The sequence below is a fragment of the Penicillium riverlandense genome (genome assembly GCF_028828495.1).
Source record: "Penicillium riverlandense strain IBT 135883 chromosome Unknown utg000001l_segment0_segment0, whole genome shotgun sequence".
NCBI lineage: Eukaryota > Fungi > Ascomycota > Eurotiomycetes > Eurotiales > Aspergillaceae > Penicillium > Penicillium riverlandense.
Genome location: NW_026643194.1, coordinates 2,706,067 through 2,726,814, shown reverse-complemented (window position 1 = coordinate 2,726,814; position 20,748 = coordinate 2,706,067). Strand labels below are relative to the sequence as shown.

At 54.1% G+C, this 20,748-nt stretch overlaps 8 protein-coding genes across 8 annotated transcripts; 5 read left to right on the top strand and 3 right to left on the bottom strand.

Annotated features, from left to right (window-relative positions):
• Positions 1–95: 95 nt before the first annotated feature.
• Positions 96–3,140, bottom strand: N7474_001111 (pyridoxamine-phosphate oxidase PDX3; the record flags this gene model as incomplete). The annotated part of the gene is made up of 4 exons (XM_057192526.1): positions 96–335; positions 479–572; positions 637–785; positions 1,881–3,140. The coding sequence occupies 4 exons, from the start codon at positions 3,138–3,140 to the stop codon at positions 96–98; spliced, it is 1,743 nt and encodes a 580-aa protein (XP_057057479.1).
• A 573-nt stretch (positions 3,141–3,713) lies between these two features.
• On the bottom strand, positions 3,714–7,505 carry N7474_001110 (pentatricopeptide repeat protein; the record flags this gene model as incomplete). Its single annotated transcript, XM_057192525.1, has 1 exon — positions 3,714–7,505. One exon carries the CDS (start codon positions 7,503–7,505, stop codon positions 3,714–3,716), a length of 3,792 nt encoding a protein of 1,263 aa, XP_057057478.1.
• Positions 7,506–8,860: 1,355 nt separating this feature from the next.
• N7474_001109 (uncharacterized protein) lies at positions 8,861–9,826 on the top strand (the record flags this gene model as incomplete). Its single annotated transcript, XM_057192524.1, has 5 exons — positions 8,861–8,978; positions 9,040–9,155; positions 9,217–9,317; positions 9,491–9,659; positions 9,719–9,826. 5 exons carry the CDS (start codon positions 8,861–8,863, stop codon positions 9,824–9,826), a joined length of 612 nt encoding a protein of 203 aa, XP_057057477.1.
• A 1,927-nt stretch (positions 9,827–11,753) lies between these two features.
• Positions 11,754–12,991, top strand: N7474_001108 (class I SAM-dependent methyltransferase; the record flags this gene model as incomplete). The annotated part of the gene is made up of 2 exons (XM_057192523.1): positions 11,754–12,149; positions 12,200–12,991. 2 exons carry the CDS (start codon positions 11,754–11,756, stop codon positions 12,989–12,991), a joined length of 1,188 nt encoding a protein of 395 aa, XP_057057476.1.
• A 945-nt stretch (positions 12,992–13,936) lies between these two features.
• On the top strand, positions 13,937–15,426 carry erg8 (phosphomevalonate kinase; the record flags this gene model as incomplete). Its single annotated transcript, XM_057192522.1, has 2 exons — positions 13,937–14,256; positions 14,319–15,426. 2 exons carry the CDS (start codon positions 13,937–13,939, stop codon positions 15,424–15,426), a joined length of 1,428 nt encoding a protein of 475 aa, XP_057057475.1.
• Positions 15,427–16,276: 850 nt separating this feature from the next.
• Positions 16,277–17,214, top strand: N7474_001106 (uncharacterized protein; the record flags this gene model as incomplete). Its single annotated transcript, XM_057192521.1, has 3 exons — positions 16,277–16,862; positions 16,923–17,006; positions 17,057–17,214. The coding sequence occupies 3 exons, from the start codon at positions 16,277–16,279 to the stop codon at positions 17,212–17,214; spliced, it is 828 nt and encodes a 275-aa protein (XP_057057474.1).
• Positions 17,215–18,355: 1,141 nt separating this feature from the next.
• Positions 18,356–19,025, bottom strand: N7474_001105 (proteasome maturation protein; the record flags this gene model as incomplete). Its single annotated transcript, XM_057192520.1, has 2 exons — positions 18,356–18,871; positions 19,023–19,025. The coding sequence occupies 2 exons, from the start codon at positions 19,023–19,025 to the stop codon at positions 18,356–18,358; spliced, it is 519 nt and encodes a 172-aa protein (XP_057057473.1).
• A 314-nt stretch (positions 19,026–19,339) lies between these two features.
• On the top strand, positions 19,340–20,133 carry N7474_001104 (mitochondrial 37S ribosomal protein uS12m; the record flags this gene model as incomplete). The annotated part of the gene is made up of 3 exons (XM_057192519.1): positions 19,340–19,790; positions 19,900–20,000; positions 20,068–20,133. 3 exons carry the CDS (start codon positions 19,340–19,342, stop codon positions 20,131–20,133), a joined length of 618 nt encoding a protein of 205 aa, XP_057057472.1.
• Between the last annotated feature and the right edge of the window lie 615 nt (positions 20,134–20,748).

Sequence of the window (20,748 nt, the reverse complement as noted above, 5' to 3'; positions counted from 1 at the left end):
CTCAAACCCAGAAAGGAAGCTAGTGATTGACATGTATCAAATGTATATAGGTATAAGCCGTAACCAAATTAACTCCGAATGACCCAAAGAAGATATCAACTGCTTTCCTCCCGCATCCCAACAAGAATACACCCAGCACCCATCATCGCAGCGCCCAGCCACCACAACCCGCCCACAGCCTCCCGAAACACCAACATGCCCAGCATGGCAGTAGTAAGGAAATTCGACGAGGTATTCGTGATAGACACTTTCGTCGTAGAAGGCCCAGCGGTTAGGGCGCGGGTGAAGAGAGCCCACATGATGATGTTGCAGAGGACGTTAAGGCCGAGGCAGATCTATTTCCCCCAAGTCCCAATTAGCTCGAGTCTCCAAAGCGAAGATATGATGTAGGACTTGGACTTGATGGTAGGAGAGGAGAATGGCAGAGAAGGTGAAGTAAAGAATAAAGCAGAAAAAGAAGAGGAAAAGGAGTACATACCCCCCTCACAACGAGCTCCAGAAACGGGGACCCGTCCGAGCCGAAGAGATGCGCGACTGCTTGCGCGAAGGCTGTGGTGTGGGTATCTGTTGTTCTGGCAGTGGAATTATAGTTAGTTACTGTGATTGCGTTATTTGATCGTAGACTGGATTGCGTACAGTTTGGCGAAGAGCCCGTTCAGCGCGGCGAATGCACCGCTGGCGATTGCGAGGAGGATCCATGGGGAGCGAGGAGTGGCGGTGGTGGGATGGGCGGGTGGGGGAGACATTTTGTGGATATTGGATGTCTGGAGGGGAGGAATCGCAGGCTTGGCGGGGTATGAGGACCGGGGAAAGTGGTTGGAAGGCGCGAAGAGATGAGTTGTAGCTCGAAAGAGAGAGAGGTCGGAGAGGGTTGATGCCAAGATTGATAGATAAGATAAGGACGGATCTTCTATTTTTTGGGATGGACATGAATGTTTATAGCAGAATCGAGTGGGGAGATATACATAATTGTAGGAAAAACTTGAGTTCATTTATTTCTTCAATTCGAAAATCCCAATCGAAGATCAATAACATCTCAAACTAATCAACATGACCAAAATTATAGCCAAAGATAGAAGACATCCACTTCCCCCAGTTACAACCTCATCGCGATACCAGTACCTTAACTAGGCCTGACAGACATAAGTGACAGGCTGACCCCCTGCATAGCGGCACAATTAAGGCCCTCGCAGCATCCTTCACTGCATGCTACGCCCACTACATCAAATCATCAGCTCTTGCTATCCTACCTATATTCTAGGAGGATCCACGTACCACCTCCACATCTCTTCTCCAGGCCTTCAGCGCTGGCCAGAGCGGCGAGTACACCCAGGATAGCTAGGCTGAAGAAATTCATGATGAATGGAATGGATGGGGTGTGGTTGTATATGAGTGAGGAAGAAGAAGAGCGTGGAAACCTTTATTACATCTTATCAATCTCCTCTTTACGATGTTGGCTCCCTATTTATATGCTAGATACGGCCCTGTAAGATCCTTCTTGTCTCCCGATTTCGGAGAACCAACAGCCCCCAATTCTCAAAATTGGGCAGGATGCTTAACGTTCTGGATCCATCAGGAATATATGGATACCCAGATCTGCACCGGAGAGAGATAATATGTGATGTATACTTGTCAGGATCTGGGATTCTAAGTTAAGTTAGGGTTACCTAGTATTCTACCATGTTTAGCTTCTCAATCCAACGACCAGATAATGTATCGTATTCGCCATTATACTCTTAACTTATTATTCTAGGCTTTTAACCTACAATCGAGGGCCGATGACCACTTTCACCAGTAGTACATACAACCATTCCCCCGATTCAAGGCGACAACCTCTGCAACCGCCAACGCGCACCCTCGCCCTCCCCCTCGAGCCTCACATACCGAAACCGATCATGCAGTCGACTACGGCGACCCTGCCAGAACTCCACTGACTCCGGGACAAGACGCACCCCACCCCAAAACGGCGGCAGCGGCACATCCAGCACACCAGCAAACCGCTCCTCCATCTCCTTAACCCTCTGCTCCAGCAACGCCCGCCCATCCTCAATATCCGTCTCGTCAATATCAGCCGGGATATCATCGCACGGCGTCCCCGCCTCCGCGGAAGCCTGCAAGCGCGCGACGCTCTTGCGCCGCTGACGCTCTGCCAACTTGACCGGTTCTGCAGACCACAGCACGCGGCTCTGCCAGCTTGCCCATGCGCCGATCTGGCTGCCTCGTTCGCGCGTGCGCCAGTACATCTCGCTCTCAGAGCGGCTGAGCGGTTCGAGGAGTCCCTCCACGCGGACTTGGCGCTCCGTAGTCCCCCAGCTGAATGTCAGCGCGGCCCATTTGTTGCCCATCTCCGCAGCTGGTGCCTTGGATGAACCATTCTCCTGCCCGGGCTCCGGCATAGAACCCAACACATCCCGCCCGCCGTCGGCAAGTTTCCCAAACACCTGCCCGCCCTTCCCCTCACGACTCCCCCAATTGCTATAAACTACCCACCCGCGCTCGTCCAATTCCTTGAGATAGACCACCCGCGCACTGACCCGGCCAGAGGGCATAGCGGCCGTTGCGAGCGTGCATGTTTCCGGCGCAGAGGTGGAATGCAGCCGCGGATCGCGGAACCAGGAGTGGAATTGGTGCAAGGGATTCGTGCCGTGCATTTGAGACACGGTTAAGGGCGGGTTGGTTACGAATTGGTGTGCTCGTGCGGGGTGCGAGAGTACCCGTTGCTCGGTGGTCGAGTTGGGCGTTGAGGTCTCGGAGCGTAGGGACTCCGCGACGGCGGCGGCGGGAGTGAGGTAGGATGGAATCGCGTGCTGCGTCTGGTTGGCTTGCGATTCTGGGGCCGAGGGGTCGATGTCGCCTGGTGCAACTGGTGGAGGGGAAATGTAAGTTAGTTTGAGGAGATTGATGGAAAGAGATAGAGAGAGAGAGCTTGTAGAAGGTAGGTACATACAGATCAGCTTCTTGGGCCGTCGAGCGTTGACGTCCATAGCTGTTGCGTCGTCGTGCGCCATCTTAGCTTTTGTTGAGGGCCGGTTTGCGTCGATGGAATACCAGTGTCGTAGGCGGGGTTGGCGGGAAATGGTCCGGATGCGACGGAGAAGAGTGTTGCGGGTAATCGTGGAGGGCCCGCGGGAGGAGAGCATTAAATGTGGACACCAATTACCAGTCCAACGAGGTCGGGGGAGTCCTCAATAGAAGTATGTCGTCGGAGTACAATAAAATGTCGTGGGGAAGAGAAAGAAGCGGGAAGCTGCGGAGGATGACTTGTCACTCCACGCATCAATCATCAGATCTATAAGAGCTAAGACAATGGCACGTTTTTGTACAGTTAATTTTTTTTTTATTCATTTCCGCGGCATTATTTGCCGGTGAAGAGTGGGAGAGGGTCTATAAACAACAGAAAAAAAAATATGGTATACAGATGCTGGGAACACCATCCCTTTTGAACTCCGGAACAGACGCCAGTAAAAACCTCGCTGGATGCCAAAAATCCCCAGTAAATCAAACCCAAATCAGACAGAGATATTCCCACCTGGTATACCCATACCATGACCGCCCTACATGCGCCGGAAACCAAACCAGACCAAGGGGTCCAGCCCCGGCAGTGAGATGTAGGGGTGATAATGTGTGCGTGTGTTTGTCACACATCACAGTGACTGAATCGAACAGTAGTCTGGTCGAAAAGTATCGACAGGAGAGAAAAGGTGGAAGGATGCTTAATTGGAGGGAACGGTGCCGCCGACCAGATCCATGATCTTGCCGGCCACGGCGGACGGGTATCCGCGCGACATCATCTCCTGGACGATGGTGGTGGCGCTCGCGCGGTCGTCCGCGCCCAGAAATGCTCGGGTCATCGCTTCGTAGGTGCTGGGCTCACGTTTCGCAAGACCGATGCTATTATAGATGGCCTTGGCCTTGGAGACGCTGCCCTCGGTGGCCCATCCGTGGATGAGAGTGTTGGCGATATATGCGGTCATCTCAACCTTACGCTTGAGCATGCCCTGGACAATCTCCTCGGTGTCTGCCACCCGGTTGTTGGCGACCATTGCCTCGAAGAGGGCCTGGTACAGACACGGCTGCGGACGCACGGTGGGATCGGCCACAACCGAGTCAAACACCTTTCGGGCACCGTCTAGATCATGTTGCACGCAGCCCTTGGCGTGGATGAGAGAAGCGTAGTGAACGGCATCAGGTCGTTGCCCAGCAGCCCGCATCGACTGCAGGATCTTCTCAGCCGCGTCCATGTCGACCGGCTCAAGCGAAGCATGAGCGTCGATGAGCAGCTTGTAAGTGTGCATCGTCGGCTGGATCTTGCGAGCCTGCATGCGCTCATAGTATGACAAAACCTTGCTGCGGTCGCGCTTCGTGGTGAGGAAATACTGGATCATGGAGTTGTACGGCGCGGGCCGCGGCTTGTAGTTGGGCATCGACTCCATCTCCTCAAACATCTCCTCGGCGAACCGCTCGTCGCTCACACGGCACAGAGCATTGACGATTGTTCCGTAGGTGACGCTGGTCGGGCGCACGTTGTTGGTGCGCATCTCAGCAAAATATGCGAGACAGTCGTCAATGCGGCGAGCCTTGCCGAGCTTGCCAATCAGGGCATTGTACAGGAACGATGTGGGCTCCACGCCCTCCGCAACTGCGCGGTGGAAAATCTTGAGGGCCTCGGTGGCTTCGTCGAATGTCTTGGTCGACTCCTTGAGGGTGGTGATGTACAGCCCGAAGGTGTTGGCTGAAGGGGCAGATCCAAGACCCAGAAGCTCCTGATGATATTGACCGGCCAGCTGTCGGTCACCGAGAGTAAGGCAAGCAGCGACCATGGCGTCGAGAATTGAGACCCAACCGTACTTGACGAGGTGGTACGCCGGGTTAAGGGGGACATCGGCCCGGGCCATACCCAGGATCTCGTGCACCGAGTCCATGCGGCCAACCTTAGCGGCAGCAGTAATCAGCTTGGCGTAGGTGATGTAGCGAGGGTGACGGCCGATACGGCGCATGTTCTTGACTCGGATCATCGCCTCATTGAGATGGGTCTCGGCGCGGCCGGTCGTCTTCTCAAGCTCCTCTGCGATGATGGCAGATCCCCGAAAGTCGGTGGCATATGCATAAGGGTCGACCGAATCCGGGCCGGATGACGTCGGGGTCGTGATCGACGTCTCTGCCATGGAGATGGGGCTCTGGCGGTCGGACTGCAAGGATGCTTGGGTCGACCCTTCCAAATACTCCTGCCACTTCTTGACAACATCCGGCCGGCTGGTGAAAAGCTTGCCGATGGCCTGGTCAATCAGACCAGTCGTGTATGTGTCAATGGGAATGGCAGTCGACAGAGCCACATCAAGCATGTGCGCGAAGCGGACCGGGTGAGCAATGTCGAACAGCAGGGTGCTATTGTTAGCCAGCATGCCGGCCTGGACCTGAAGGGCAAGGGTGAGGTCAGCGGGGCTGAGCTGGGAGATGCCCATGGGCCCCAGACTGGCGACAGCGTGCTCGGCAAGAGGGGACACAAAGCCACCGTTCTCAACCATGGACCAGAGAAGGGTCATAACCGCTTGAGGCGAGAGCACGGCGGCAGTCTGGATAAGCACTCGGCCAAAGAGATGAAGGGTCTCGGTGATCTGCTCGTAGATGGGAGATGCAACGGCAGCATCCTCAGCAAAAGCGTTCCGGATACGGGCGAACGAGTTGCGGGCTTCCTGTAGGGCTTCTTCGACCTGGCCACTCTTGATCAATGCAATCGAGTACATGGCGGTCGGCTGAACCATAGTCGGAGTCGGCCGACCCACGGTGTTCAACATGATCCACAAGGAACGGGCCGCGGACACATTGCCTTGGCGGATATGAAGAGCCATTAGAGAGATCGCAGGATTCTGCCGAGCATCAGGCGCGGTAGGTAGACGATCGTACGCCTCGGAAGCGGTGGCCAGATCGCCTGCATCGGCGGCGGCCATGCAAATCCGAGAGATGGCCTGATCCCGAGCCTCATCGTGCAACTCCATCTTGGCCTGCTCGAGGGCCTTGCCGTGCTCTCCAGCGTCTAGCGAGTGCTGCACAAGAGCATCTTGGATGATAACCGACTCGACGGCGTCCCAACGAGCCTCGCGGCTCTCCGTAATGTCGTCAAACGAGGAGCGCACGCGATCGAGGAAGTGGAACGCGCCCTCGTTCTTGCCGCAAGAGAGATAGGCGCGGATCAAAGCAGCATAAACCTGACCGTCCAGGCGCTGAACGATACTGAACACTCCATCGTCGTCAGAGACAGCAAGACTTCGGTACTCGTTGTAGCATTCCACAGCGCTCTTGAGATCGCCGCTGGCCGCAAACGCATCGATCATAGACGGGAAGATGGTAGCATGGGGAATCACCTCCTGCGTCTCCATGTGGGCAAAAATGCGGATCATGTCCTCCACCTTGCCTTCTTCAGCACAGGCGATGATGAGATGTCGGTACATCTCCCGCGGGAACACGAGCTCGGCATGACGGGTCGTGGCGGTGTCAAACAGTTTCACAGCGATAGACAAAGAGTGATCCTCCGCCAAAATGTCGCGCTCCAATTCACTCGACTGAAGCATGAACTTGCCAGGCTCCTCCATGCCACCGAAACGGATCCGCTCCTGCTCCAGCACTTCCTTGGCCTTGATTGTATCGTGAGCTCGAGTCACCAACAGCTGGACCAGGGTCTGGTAGGTATCTTCGTCGGGAATTACCCTTCGACGAAGCATATCGGAGTAGACATCGAGGGCCTTGGGAATGGCCAGCACGGCGTCGGGGTGAAGTCGGATAGCCGCGACGAGGAGGGCATTGTACGCCTCCACTGTCGGGGTCAGCCCGTCCTTGAGCAAGGACTCGAAGGCAGCCGGGATCTCTGCATAATTCTTCTGGGTGGCCAGATGTACAATTCGATCCGAGGCGGTCTTGGTCGCGTCAGACACGGGGTCCGAGGCAATGGTCTCTTCGACTGCGGATTCCGCAGTGGCCTCTGACGCCTCCAAAGCCTCCTCGGCCTGTGCCTGCTCCTCCTGGATCTGAATTTCTCGAGCCACGGCTTCCTCCACCTGTGCACTGACATCCTCATTCACAGCCGCCTTGGTCAGATGGGGCGGCGCGGACTCGGACCGAGACTCTTGCACGGCATGGTCACCCTCTTCCACAGACTCGGGCTTCCACCCGATGCGGCGCTTGAACTGAAACTGGGTCCAATCACTGTCATCGCCGGTCTGCTGTGCGTGCTGCCAGGCAGCGTAGTACGCGGCTAGACCGAAATCACCAGACCCGGAGCCACCCTGGCTGGCCTTGGCGCCGGCGCCGGAGGAGCTGGACGCGTTCGAGAAAGCATTTTGCAGCTGGGTGGTGCGGGAGAACTTGGCCGGGGTGCAGGCGAGGTTGTTGAAAGTGGTGGACGACGCGTAGGAGGACTGCGACGCCGCGACTACCGACTGGGCATAGCCATGGGTGAAGGCTTTGGCGAAACTCTGACGCGCGAGATGGGTGAACGGCTTAAACACCATTTATCTAGCGGGGGACCTCTTCAGAGTGAAGAGGCAATGCTAAATGTGCCGGTTAGTTTTCCAGTCTCGGTGCGAGGGAAGAGCAGTCCATACGTCGCACTCAGAATTGTATCTAAAGTGCAGGTTCATTGGACGACACGTGAGTCGCCAATGAACGCGCTGAGGGCGAAAGGGAAGGGGAAGAGTTGTTGTAGTCGTGAGTAAAAAGACCTGTGTCTGAGCACCAGGTCCAAGGATTGAAGGATGACGGAGAGAAGAAGAAGGAAGGATACCAGGCAGCCAACAGGTAAAAAGTTAAAAGGCCAAGATGGAGAAAACTAGTTGTGCGGGCCCCTGACAGGGAAAGTGTACAGGGCCGATCCGGAGAAAGGGCGCGCAGGTATCAATACTTGTCCTGCCCTACAGACTTCTAGGGGATTACCCGTACCAGTACATCCTCTCCGATTATCTGATCGTCCATCACTACTCGGCAGGTCACTGGTACCTGGCGTGTTGTGTGCGATCCCACGCTTCATGCAGGTACTCAGTACCTCCCTGCATTCCGTCCGCAGGTCAGGTGGCTACCCGCGACTCGGGAAGCATCCACCAATCACGGGGCGCCCAGTGCCAGGCATGAGTCACGCTGGCTCCGGTTCATTTTCTTCGGAGCTGCGTCGTTCCTTCCCCGGCGGTCTCTCGGGAGCCCGACTGCCCGAGTTACACTATGTACATAGTCGGGGTTAACGGTGTTTTGCTTCATCCGTGGAGAGTCCGAGAGAAGTGAGGTATTTACACAGCCCACGGAGGGTTACGGACGAAGTTCTAGTCAGCACTAAGCAGCCTCATGATGTCAGACAACCGTTATGAACACGCTGTCATCCTCGCAGCAGCAACCAGAATAACAAGAATGGAGGAATCACCCATCTTCGTGATGGCCAAGCCATTGCTGCCAAGGCCTCATGAAGGGTCACGTGGTGTTCGACCACCAGAACCGCATGATGAGTAATTCGACTGAGATCTAGTTAACACATCAATTCAAGCTTCGAATCATATGACTGGAACAGAGGCCGAGCCTGCAGACCGCGTCTAGCCACCTGCCGTAAGGTATTGGATGTCATAGACTTCATTCCTATTGCCACCGCGACAATAGCAAAGTGCTGATATCTCGCCGTCCATGGTTGCATCGACCCTTTTGGGTCTCCCCGACTATACCCAGCAGACTTGATTGGAGGCCAAATCCCTGCAGAACTATACAATTCGAGAACTCATGTGGCTGACATCATGATGACCCCGCGGCTCCTTCAGCACGAACACGTAAAAGCAATCATCCCAACGACCTCAAAAGGTGCAATGCAAGCTTATCTGAACAACCCGCAATGTACTCTGCAGTGATCAGACGAACCATCAAGCCCTCCGGGCTGCATATCACCAAGCTCGCTCGCGCAAGCTACGCGGACAAAATTCCCCATACTCCTTCCTCGGGTGGAAGTGAAGGTGAGATGCCAATTCTAGGTATTCGTCGCCAAGTATAACTGATCGAGCTCTGGGGTCCCAGACTTTGTGCACGCCTCTTTCCCCGATGATTTTGAATCGTCGCCCTTGCGGCCCGATCTCCAGGGCCCCAAGACGAATGTGAAGGGGAGTAAGGAGGCGGCGCTGCATGAAGCTTCGGTGGGTTTTCTGTCATGCTCTACTAATAGACGTTATGCTGATAAGTATGCACCTTCATTAGACTCAGGCGAAGCAGGGACAGGCGCAGTCTCCTGCAGCGCAGCGTGCGAAGAACGAAAAGGATCCGACGTTGAATGAGAAAGAGCCTGAGTTGGACGAGATGTGATTCTGGTTAGTTTGGTCCGGGGGCAGCGAGTATATCAAAATTGGGTATTTAGATAGTTGGATATTTCTTGACTTTCGTGTCCAGTATGGGTGCTCCACATTTGGAAGTAGAATATCCCTCGAGTTAATATCATGCTTTCGTTGACGGAGACTCTTATGGTAACCGACAGAGACTATTCTTCCTCGGATCCCCTAGACCCTGCCCTGCAGCTTGCCGTCAAAACCAAATCCTTCCTCGGACATCACACCGACGATGAACCCCATCGTCGATCAAATCCACGTCGCTTGGGAGCCGAGTTTGACCGTTACGCTGACCATGGGGGCCAGGGCGTCCTGAAAGTATCCATCTCATTCGTCCAGCTCACCCAACTAAAGAGTACCTGGCTGACCGCGAATAGTATCTGATCTGCCAGCTCTCCATGTCGGAAGGAAGCCAGCCCTCCGTCCTTGGCTTGTGCGAGTCTCGGCGCGCCCAGCGCGGGATTTCCATCCTCGAAACCCCCTAATGCAGGAGTACTCTAGTCCGATCAGTCCCCACGGTCACGCGAACGATCCCGTGTGGGGGCTGCTGCCGATTTTACATACTTATACCTCCCACCGTTGCCTGAATTTGGCCTAATACTTCCGTGACTAAACCCAGAAACGACTTCCGGCCCCGTTCCGGCTCCGGTTTGATCTGCAGGGCTGACACTAGACGGGAATAGCATTAATAATTCCCCTCCGCAAAAAGCCTCACGTCGAGAGGGGGTGCGGGATGCTATGAGTCACTCAGGACCCGCGATCTGGTACCTGGTTGCGGACAGCCCTCATTATTTCATCATCACCGAGAATCCATATCTCGCGTGGGCGATCTGACCCACTGGTTACTCGCTGTACTCACCACTACTGTACAGTACTCTTTTGAACGCATAGAATAGTACCGGACTTGATTCCTGGTTGAAATTGGGTCGATTTGTAGAGCCAACTCTATAGGAGTAGTGGATGTAAGTAGGTATAATAGTATATGGGTTAACCCCACCGCATGCCCAGCGGTGGCTTGCATCATGAGAATCCATACTACATAGCGTCAAGCCAGGCGTGTCTCACTACTAAAAAAAAAGGGAAAGCGCCCCTGTACATGGCGTGAGTCTCGCCCCGCGGAAGTGTACAAGAGGGTCTAATGTCGCAGAAGGGCTGCATTACTGGTTTGTAAGCGTATTCCTCCGGCTGTTCTCCGGGCGGAAAAGAAGCAATGCCAAGAACCCAGTACATAATATTTTCCTCTCGTTCCTCTTCACTTACAGACCGTAGGAATGGCAAAGCGACGCAAATGGAGCATCTTACTCGATTTGGGCTCGCCACGTGATCCGTCGGGCCCATTTTGCCCTAACAAGTATCAGATCAGACGGATATACGGAACGGTGGTCAGGGTCGTGTACAGTAGCCCGGAGACCTGACGATCAAATTGTGGATCTCTTCAATGGGTCTTTTCCGTCTTGTTACTATTCGATCAGCCCTTCGCCTAGTTAGGCATGACAGTTCGATCCAAATTCGACCCGTGGCCCACTTGGATTTTTTTTTTTCGTAGTAAAGTTCCCGGGAAACACGAAGTAGGGATCCGGATCTGTGCGCCATGTGGTCTTCCTACGTAGTATGGCCGCCACACCCGTTCCGAGTGGCCAACGATGAATTCATCTGCGCCCACATGGAATGGGATGACCAACAAGGGAAAAGCGGCCTGTCTCTGCATACCATGTTGCAGCACGGGCAACGCGCGAGGACTAATAGGAATCCGAACAAGTGATATCCGTCGTCGCAAGAGCCCGCGGGCTCCTTTTATATTTGGCGTACATGTACGATGATGTGCGATTGACAACGCTTGAGGAGTATGGATACTAAACGGAGTATTCATCGTCGACGAACGTGCCCCCAGTGGGTCTGGATCGTCGTTCCCATGACGATACTCATTTCCTCAACAGGGCCGGGTCCTGCGTCATCCGTGCCTGTTTGTCAGAACATACATACCTCATTATTAGACCGCCCAAAGGCCCAATTTCACGCGGATGGTAACGGCAAATCTGAAGAAATCGCAGGAGGCAAATATGACTGCTGATTAGAAATTATATGGTTATCTGGAAGGTGAATGCTTGGTTCGGGTTTAAGCCACTGCCGGACTATCCGGGACGGGAACAAGCTTCCAGGTCTGGTGACAATCCACATTCACGGCAGGTATGGTCTTGGCGAATGGATTTTCTTTTTGAATCGACGGAGATATTCGTGATTGCTTATAAATGGCACCGGCCCCGGTCTGTAACTAGTTCGGAGTGAGCTCAAGCCAAAAAAAAAAAAGTACACCGGCATCTTCCTCTTACACCGCTACCCCTATATACATACAAACACTCTTCTCTTTGTTTGGTCATAAAATATAGGGTATATCCTGTACAAAGCTTCATCATGGTGTCACAAACGCTGCTGGAGACACCGCGCCATCCTGGGCGGAGCGAGCGTGGCTCCGAAAGCGATAGCTCGTTGGACGAGATCGCGCAAGAGAAGCACAAGTTGATGGTGACCGGCTTTGCCCTGGGAAAGCACGCAAAGGTCCTCGACAAGTCCGCGTCGCCGAAGCGGTGGAAGTCTTTCTGGACGTCATTCCGCTACCTGGCCAACCTGACACCAAAAGAAGTAGATGACTTCATGGCATCATACGTCATCTACAACCTCGACTGGTCCAATGAAGAGCAAATGCTGAAGGTGCTGGGCCCTGACTATCAAGCGAAAGTGGGAGACTGTCTGAAATCTTACTATGGGGTGTTGAACCACCTCTGTGCTCTCGGTGATGTCGAGAAAATGGTGAGCGAATCGGTTCCAAATCTTTAAACCATTTCCACTAACCGGTATAGTACATCCCGCCATGGATGAGCCGCAAGGCCAACGTTCTGGAGAACCAAATTCTGTACGAGCGATCAATTGCGCATGACGTCGCCTTAACCGCCGGAGATAAAGTGCTCGATCTGGGCTGCGGCCGTGGCCGGGTAGCCGCCCACATGGCGCAGTATACCGGAGCTCATGTCACCGGCCTCAACATCGACCCCAACCAAGTCGCCCAGGCCAAGACCTTTAACGAAGAGCGCGGCCTGCAGAACAATTTTATCACCCAGGATTTCAACAGTCTGCCGCTGCCCTTTGCCGACGAGAGCTTCGACGCCTTCTACCAGATCCAAGCCTTAAGTCTATGCAAGGACCTTCCCGCACTCTTCAGCGAGGTCTTCCGGGTAGTCAAGCCTGGTGCGCGCATCTCACTGCTCGATTGGATCAGTCTGCCGGCCTACAAGCCAGAGAACCCAGAGCACGCCGAGCTCATGCGTCGCGTCAAGCCTCTGATCGGCGCCGTCGGCACCCCAACCCAAGAAAGCCTGGAGAAGGCGCTAACGGACTCCGGATTTGAGATCGTGCGCTCGGAAAACGCCAGCATCGACGGCCTGCAGGCCCCGCTGATTGACACCGTCGATGTCTACTTCCGCACCCTGCGTCAGGTCATCCTCGGGCTCGTCAAACTTCACGTCCTGCCCCGCCACTTCAAGACGCTGATCAACCGGCTATGTCTGGACGGACAGGCGTTCGTCAAGATGGATAGCATGCGTCTGGCAACCACCAGCTACAGCATCATTGCGCAGAAGCCCCGGCGAGTATAGAATCGGAGTATTATTTTTCCTGACAGGTCCCACCTGAAAGACGTGGGTGCGCGATCGATCGTTCCGGCGATGAATGGCAGATTAACTCCGGGCTGAATCATAGAATTGTTCTGGCCATTCCCCGGAATAAGCTGAGGATCAGGAAGATGCTCAGAAGTCTGGATCCAACTTTGCCGCCGTTTTCGTTCTCGGTCTCGGTCTCGGTCTCGCCCCGCCGCACCAGGACCTGTCAAACTGATCAATGCGAATACCCTAATACCCTGTACAGTAATCACGGCATTAGATGGTTTTGGGAGTTCAAGGCTGCTTTTCATTGCTTTTTTTCTTTTTGGTTTTTTTGTGAACAGTTTCCGAAGATCTTTGCGGTTGCTTCTCGTGTTTTCTCATGGCGTCCTGGAAGAGTTCATTGTCAATTTCAATCAATCAATGCAGCATACCACTTGATTTTAGTTTTCAATTCTTTCCACTTTGTGTTCTGTCCGGCTGTATTTATGGGGTTGTACAACATGACGCAGCCACCCGATCCAACGGCTATGTTTTTATTTGCAAGTAGGAAAGCCACTACGGACCAGGCACTACTGATTGATCTGACAGCCAAAGATCACAATTATGATAGGCAAGTACATTTGAAAATAGTTTGTCCATTCTATTCAATTTCACCTCTGGCAAATCCCAGGTAGGGTGATGCCAAGGTGCAAGTTGGTCTCTGGTTGGCTAGCCCAAGAGAGATATATCTTGTCGTTGTGTACATCAATCAACCTGCACTCCACATCCACCCCACCAACCTCACGTTCCTCCCTTTCCTCCTCCAACTCCCGTTCCTCTGCAAGGGGGTAACTTCGCCATTCAAAGTGACTTGACTCTTAAAAAGCGCAACCCAACTTCCGCATTCCCGGCTGGTTATCGTGAGTGAGGGCGGGGCATAAGCTCAACTCCCCAATCTCAATGACCCCCTTTCGATCGGTGACGGCATTGTCCGCGCCTGGCAAGGTCCTTCTCACCGGTGGCTACCTCGTCCTCGATCGCAGCTACACCGGCACTGTTTTTGCACTTGACGCACGCATCCATGTCATCGTTCAGCAGTTGAGGAAAGGTCACCGCCAAGACCCCGCTTCGCCAAATCACATCCCACCAGAGGCCGAGGCTCAGGAGACAGAGGACACTGTCATCGTGCGCTCTCCACAATTTGTGGACGCAAAGTGGGAATATGGTATACAGCGCTGTGAGAATGGTGGGGGAGTTAAGGCGGTCCAGAAAGGCGACGGGTATGCGACCTCGGGAGATTTTTGTTTTTGTGCGCATGCACTAATCGGAGATGACATTGCAGACCCCGGAATCCCTTCGTCGAGACCTCGTTAAGTTACGCTTTAACCTACATCAGCTACGTCGCCAACTCCAAGGACTTTGGATCGCTTGTAATCACCATCCTCGCCGACAACGACTACTACTCTGAGACGGCTGCTTCCAAGGGCCCCGCATCCCGAGCGCGAGGGGGACGATTTGCCAACTTCGGCGTTCCTCTACAAGATGCTCATAAGACTGGGTTGGGTTCGTCGGCTGCGCTGGTGACCGCTTTCGTCTCGGCCCTGGTCATTCATCGCACAATGCACGCAGACGATCTCGGCGCGGGTCGCGACAAGCTCCATAACCTGGCACAAGCGGCACACTGCGCGGCCCAGGGCAAGGTAGGATCGGGGTTCGATGTGGCCGCTGCCGTGTACGGATCGTGTCTCTACCGACGGTTTTCGCCCGCGATTCTAGAGGCGGTTGGCGATGTGGGCTCTGCAGGGTTCGAGGAGCGGCTATTTGCAGTGGTCGAGGATGCCGACTCACAACATCCCTGGGACACCGAGTGCGTGGATTTTGGCATGCAGCTCCCGCGCGGGTTGCAGATGGTTCTGTGCGACGTTGAATGTGGCTCGCAAACACCCACAATGGTCAAGAAGGTCCTGGAGTGGCGGAAGAACAATCGCAGCGAAGCCGACGTGCTTTGGGCCAGCCTCCAGAAGAACAACGAGTGTCTCCGGCAGGAGCTGAAGCATCTGGCCCAGCATCCCGACGCCAATCCCGACGGCGATTTCTCCGAGGTCCGGTCATATGTCCACCGCACGCGACACCACATCCGCACGATGACCCGCCTGACGGGCGTCCCCATTGAGCCGCGTGTGCAGACGGAATTACTCGACGCCATCTCGGAGATTGACGGTGTTGTCGGCGGCGTGGTACCCGGTGCTGGAGGCTACGATGCCATTGCGCTGCTGATCCGGGATGATCCCGCGGTGATCTCCCGGCTCAATGACAGCTTGACGAACTGGAAGAGCTCGGTGGATGATGATTTTGGCGGGAAGATTGGCCATGTGCGCCTGTTGGGCGTGCGACACGGGTCTGAAGGGGTAAAGAACGAAATGCTGGATCAATACGCCGGCTGGCTCTAGACCCTCAAACTCCGACGTTTTTCGTCTGGCAACCGGCAGCAGGCAACCTGCGAGCAAACGCCGCCTCTCGGGTGTGAGCGTGTGGGTTTCTCTCTATCCCCTAACAATACCCCGTTGCCTACTTTCTTGTTTTCCTATGCCCCTGCATCCAAGCCCTCCAAGTGCGCCGGTGGTTGTTTGTGCGCATGCCGGACTGGGCCGGAGCAGTGGGACTCGGGGCACTGGCCGTTGTGTCTGCAGGGCTTCGGGACGAATGATTAGCGTGAGTGAACAGCGTTGAAACGAGTGTCAGTACCTATGCAGTAAGCTTGGTATATGCAGCCGGTGTCTTGGCCGCTTCAACTAGTGTTCCCCCAGATTTAAGAAGGGGAGAAAAAAGCAGTATGAGTAAATAATAATAAAGTTTCAGACTTCCTAGCCTTAGTAGTTATTATCTAGGTTGTTGATGTGGTTCCGTCAGTCTTTGCTTTGTCTGCCGCCCGTCTCCTTCTCCCCCGACGCCTTTTGCTCACTCTCTTTTGCTCACTCTCTTTCCCTCTTCCCTCCTCTTCCTCCTTCCTTCTCTCCAAGTCCTTCGTTTGGTGACTGTTCTTGGCCACCATCATCACACTTCTATTTCTGTACAGAATCTCTCCACCGTGTGCTCCACTGGGCGCAAGTCTGTCCACCCATTCATTCTTCCCGCTGCTCAGAGTCTGGATCCGACCGACCGAACCGACCACATCTTCCTCTCCACATCATTCATTATTCGCTCACTCACCCCCTACCGCACATCCCCCGTTGACATTTCTCCCTCCCTATTTTCCTCCCCGGGAAAAATTGCCAACTAGTGATCCACGGGCATCCCGCCATGTCTTCCAGCGATCACCCAGAGTCCGGGGTGTCCGCCAACCCCAGCAACGAGCATGAGCTGGGGCCGACCACTTCTCCGCAAACATTGCAGCCGCAAGCTCCACCGACGCAAGGCACATCTGCATCTGTCCCGGCCGTATCGGGCCCTGTCGCAGACACGCCCGCCTCAACCGCCCAGGCCGACGGCAACGACCGGCCAGGCGATGCGAACCACCCCGCAACCACCGGTGGCGAAAGCGTCGCCCCCGTGACAGCAACGACCACGACCCAGACCACCTCGACTCCCCCCACCAACGCTGACGCTCTCCAACCCTCCGATGCACCCTCAATGGCTGTTCAAGAACCCAAGCCTGCTGTAGACCTGTCTTCCGATCCCTCGGATGACGTTGAGGAACCGAAGGAGGTCGAGGAGGATGCCGGCCCGTCACTGGCGATTACCCTACTGTTGACCACGGGCTCGCGCCACCCGTTCACAATCGATGGAAAGTATTTGCGGAAGCGCTCAGTCAATGTCGAGAACTACGATCCGTTCGCGATGAGCGTCTACACATTGAAGGAATTGATCTGGCGGGAGTGGCGATCTGGTAAGATCGAACATCTCGCAGGTTGCGGATAATGAAGGATATGCTGACGGCTGCTGTTAGATTGGGAAACCCGACCCTCGTCACCGAGTTTCATTCGATTGATCTCGTTTGGAAAGCTGCTGGATGATAAGTCACCTTTGACCGGTATGTCCGTTACGGTTTATACAATGGGGTTGGGCTAACAAATCGCGCAGACTTGAAGTTTAGCCGGGACGCTCCCAATGTCGTCCATATGACTGTGAAGCCGCAGGAGATGGTCGAAGAAGAGGACGCCAAAGGAGCCAAGGCACAGTACAGCCGAGAGCGCGAAGCCAGCGAACGCAGCCCAGGATGCCGCTGTGTGATTCTATGAGCGATTTCCGCGGACTCCCCTCCAGTACCCCAACACCTACGCTCCTCTTATCTTCTCTTCTCTCCCGATTCTTCACTTTGTTGCTTTGCGGCTAGAGTCCCATCCTGCCCGGACGCAGGATCCGATATCAAATTAGTCGAGCTTAGCTACAGCTGAGCATGAGCGCTCCGGAAGCGGCGTTTGGATTATTCTCGTCTGTCTGTTTGTCTGTCTGGCTTTTCTTGTTATTGTCTTTTTTTTTGGCCTCCCTTTGCATCTATTGATATGATGACCGTTTTGTCTCTTGTCTGTTCGGTTTACTCTTGTCTCGTCTGCGCGCATCAGCTTCCATCCACACTTGTCTATACATGGGACACGATCATCACCACCACTCTCCCCGAATGCTTTCGACCTTTTGTCTTATTTTTTTTTGGGTTGCATCCCTCCTCCCGTCATTCTTACTGTTTCCCCGACCTTCCTTTTCTATCTCCCTTTCCCGCTCTTCCCCTCCCATCCATCCCTCCTATATTATATACCCCCCAGTCGCCCCTTCAATCCTTTTCAGCATCATTCTACTTATCAATTGTATGGCCTGTGTTGTATCAGAGTATCTATAAACCTTGCCCTCCTTTGACAGTGTTCTTTTTCCAGTTGATTTTGGGGTAGGTGGTAGATATATTTTGTAGTTCTGTTCCCTGGCTTACGCATGGGACTTGATATTACCGGTCAGACAGAAGAGAATCCAGTGATTTATGCGAGGAAAGGAAAGGCACCATTCATTGTTCGTGACATGAAATATCTCCCGTGGTGGTGTGGCAGTCTGTGGTCTCCGCTGCATTTGATAATGGCTGGCGGCTTTGGTGATGGTTTTGCTGAAGATGATGGAGCTTGCGAGTGATACTTGGAGAGATCGTACTATTTAATAGGCAAGCTTTCAGCCATATCTTCTGTAACGCCAATTCGAGGGTTCCAGGATTGATCATGACCTTGATAGGAATTATAACATCAGGGTCAAGTCGCCAGAGGGGTGTCCCTCTCATCTACACCATCTACCTTTCTTACGAATTGAATAGCAGCAAGACAGAAGAAGAATACGGAAGGAAGGAAACTAATTGAACACGTTCAACAGAGGTCATGGTCTAAGAAACACATCCCACCACAATCAATAATCCATCCTCAGCCGCTTCTCCATCTCATCATGGAAAGCCGGCGGCTCACGCATCTCATCACCAGGGAAGACATCCTCCCAAGCAACATCCGTATCCCGTCCCCCCAGAACCAGAATATCTTCATGGACGTTACCACCCCGACACCCGCCCAGCACAGCAGGGCGGAAAGTGCTGTCACGCACGATCTTCAGCTCCATGCCGCGGCGCACAGGCTCGGCAATGCCGTACGCCCGTCGCAGACCCTCCATCTTCAGGGCGTCCTGTGTGGCGCGCCAGGCGAGCAGGCGGGCTTCGAGCGGGTGCGTCGAGGAAGCGGGAGTGTGGGCTGACGAGGTTGAGGAGGCGTGCTCAGTTGCAGGAAGGGTGATCTTGTTGCGTAGTGTGTCTGGCAGGCCTGGGGCTGAGGGGGCGCCCTTTGAGGGGCGTGGTGCGACGTCCGGGCCGGCGAGCCGGGTTGTCGTGTTGCTGGTTGCGTTGCGGTGGGCGGGTTCGGGGGCGATGAGAAGGGACTGGGGGGTTGGTTAATTGGTGATTTATGTCATCGGGAGGGCAGTGGGTGAGAAGGCAGGGGAGGTCGAAGTGTGTGGTTGGAATGTAGAGTCAAATGATCGGGGTTGATTGGGATTGATGTCGGAGTTGGTTGGGAGCTTGGTCACTTACCATGATGGCGGTAGGGGAGGAGCTGTGTTGTTCTGAGGGCTTAATTCGATGAACCGATGGGAGATATTCAGGTATTGAACCTCGTAGTAACCCCTATAGAAGATGGAAGGACGACGGAATAAAGTGATTGGGGGTGGAAGGCAGCAAGTAGTAGCCGGTGCTGACGATGGCTCAGGCAGACGAAGCAGCGCGTCCAGCTTCTCCGGCAGCCGACGCACTCCAAAGACGTAACTGACTCACGTGACACATACCAATTATTCCGCCCGTTGAATCTCGAATCTTTCCCCAGTGGCAGCAGCAGCAGCACCACCGCCACAATGCCCCAATTAATCTCGCCCCTAGCCCTCCGGGCTCTGCGGACGATGATCCAGCGACCAACAACATCACCCACACCCCTCCGCACTCTCAGCACAACTACCACCTCCGCCTTCCGTCGACCAACAACCACCACCCAGATCCCAACACGCTTCACCTTCCAACCAACGCTGCGCACCCAAGCCGCGCTCCTCTTGACCCTCTCAGCCCGCCGCACATTTACCTCCTCCCCCATCGCCCGCGCAACCTACAACCAGGTGCGCCGCGGCTGCCGGACCGGCCAGCAAGCGCGCCGGGGCTGCTCTCCCGCGCTGAAGGGCCACCCGGAGCTGAAGGGGGTGTGTCTGAAGACTGGTATCACGAAGCCGAAGAAGCCTAATTCCGGGGAGCGCAAGACGGCACGTGTGCGTTTGAGTTCAGGGAAGGTCGTTACGGCTTATATTCCTGGTGAAGGTATGAGTTATATCCATCTTGTCCCTACTCTAGACATAGAATTAGGAATTGGGTGTCCACTATGGGGGTATGAGTGAAGGTTTTAGCTAATTTGGGATTTCGTGGAAAGGTCACAACATCCAGCAGCACAGCGTTGTTCTGGTCCGCGGTGGGAGAGCCCAGGATTGCCCAGGTGTGAAGTATACCCTGGTTCGCGGCGGCATGGACCTGGTATGTTCTCTCTCTTTTTTGGTTTCCAGCGTTTCTATACGGCCACAGCTGACATGTCTTTGTTTAGGGTGGTGTTGGTAGTCGGATGACGAGTCGGTCAAAGTACGGGACCAAGAAGCCCAAGACCAACTAAGGGAATTTGTTTAAGATGACCCGTGCTTTTCCGCGTTAGGTAAGGGTGGTGGTCGTTAGGATTCTCTCAGCCGACGACGGGGCGGATGGTGTTGGATGGTGCAGGGGATAGCAGAACACTTGGATTACTTCTGTCCTCGTGCTATATGTATTATGGCTACATCGAGTCATCTCTTTTCTTTTGTACTTGGGGCATTCTTTTGTTTTTGTGGACAAATGTATCATTATACACGCCTCCTCTGGATATAAATTCGACGAGACTTGGCAAATGTATTGCATTCTTCGCCAAAGAGGTAACATTTTTGAAATAAATCTCTAAAGGATCCTGCCGACTCCGGACGTATGTTAACCCATGCAACCAAACAAACAAAAGTGTATCAAAACCCCTAAGAAAGGCAGCAAGGGTAGATAATAAGACATGACAGACATCGAAGAAGCGTGTCTGGCAAATTCAAAAAAAAAAAAAAAAAAAAAAAAAAAAAAGGTGCAGCACATTTGAGCTCCAGATTCTTGATGCACCAGTAAAGGAGTCGAAAGGGGTAATAATCAAGGTCCGAGACCTGCGTCCCTTGTTTTCTATTTTGGTTCTGAACGGGGATTGACTCTCGTCCAGCGG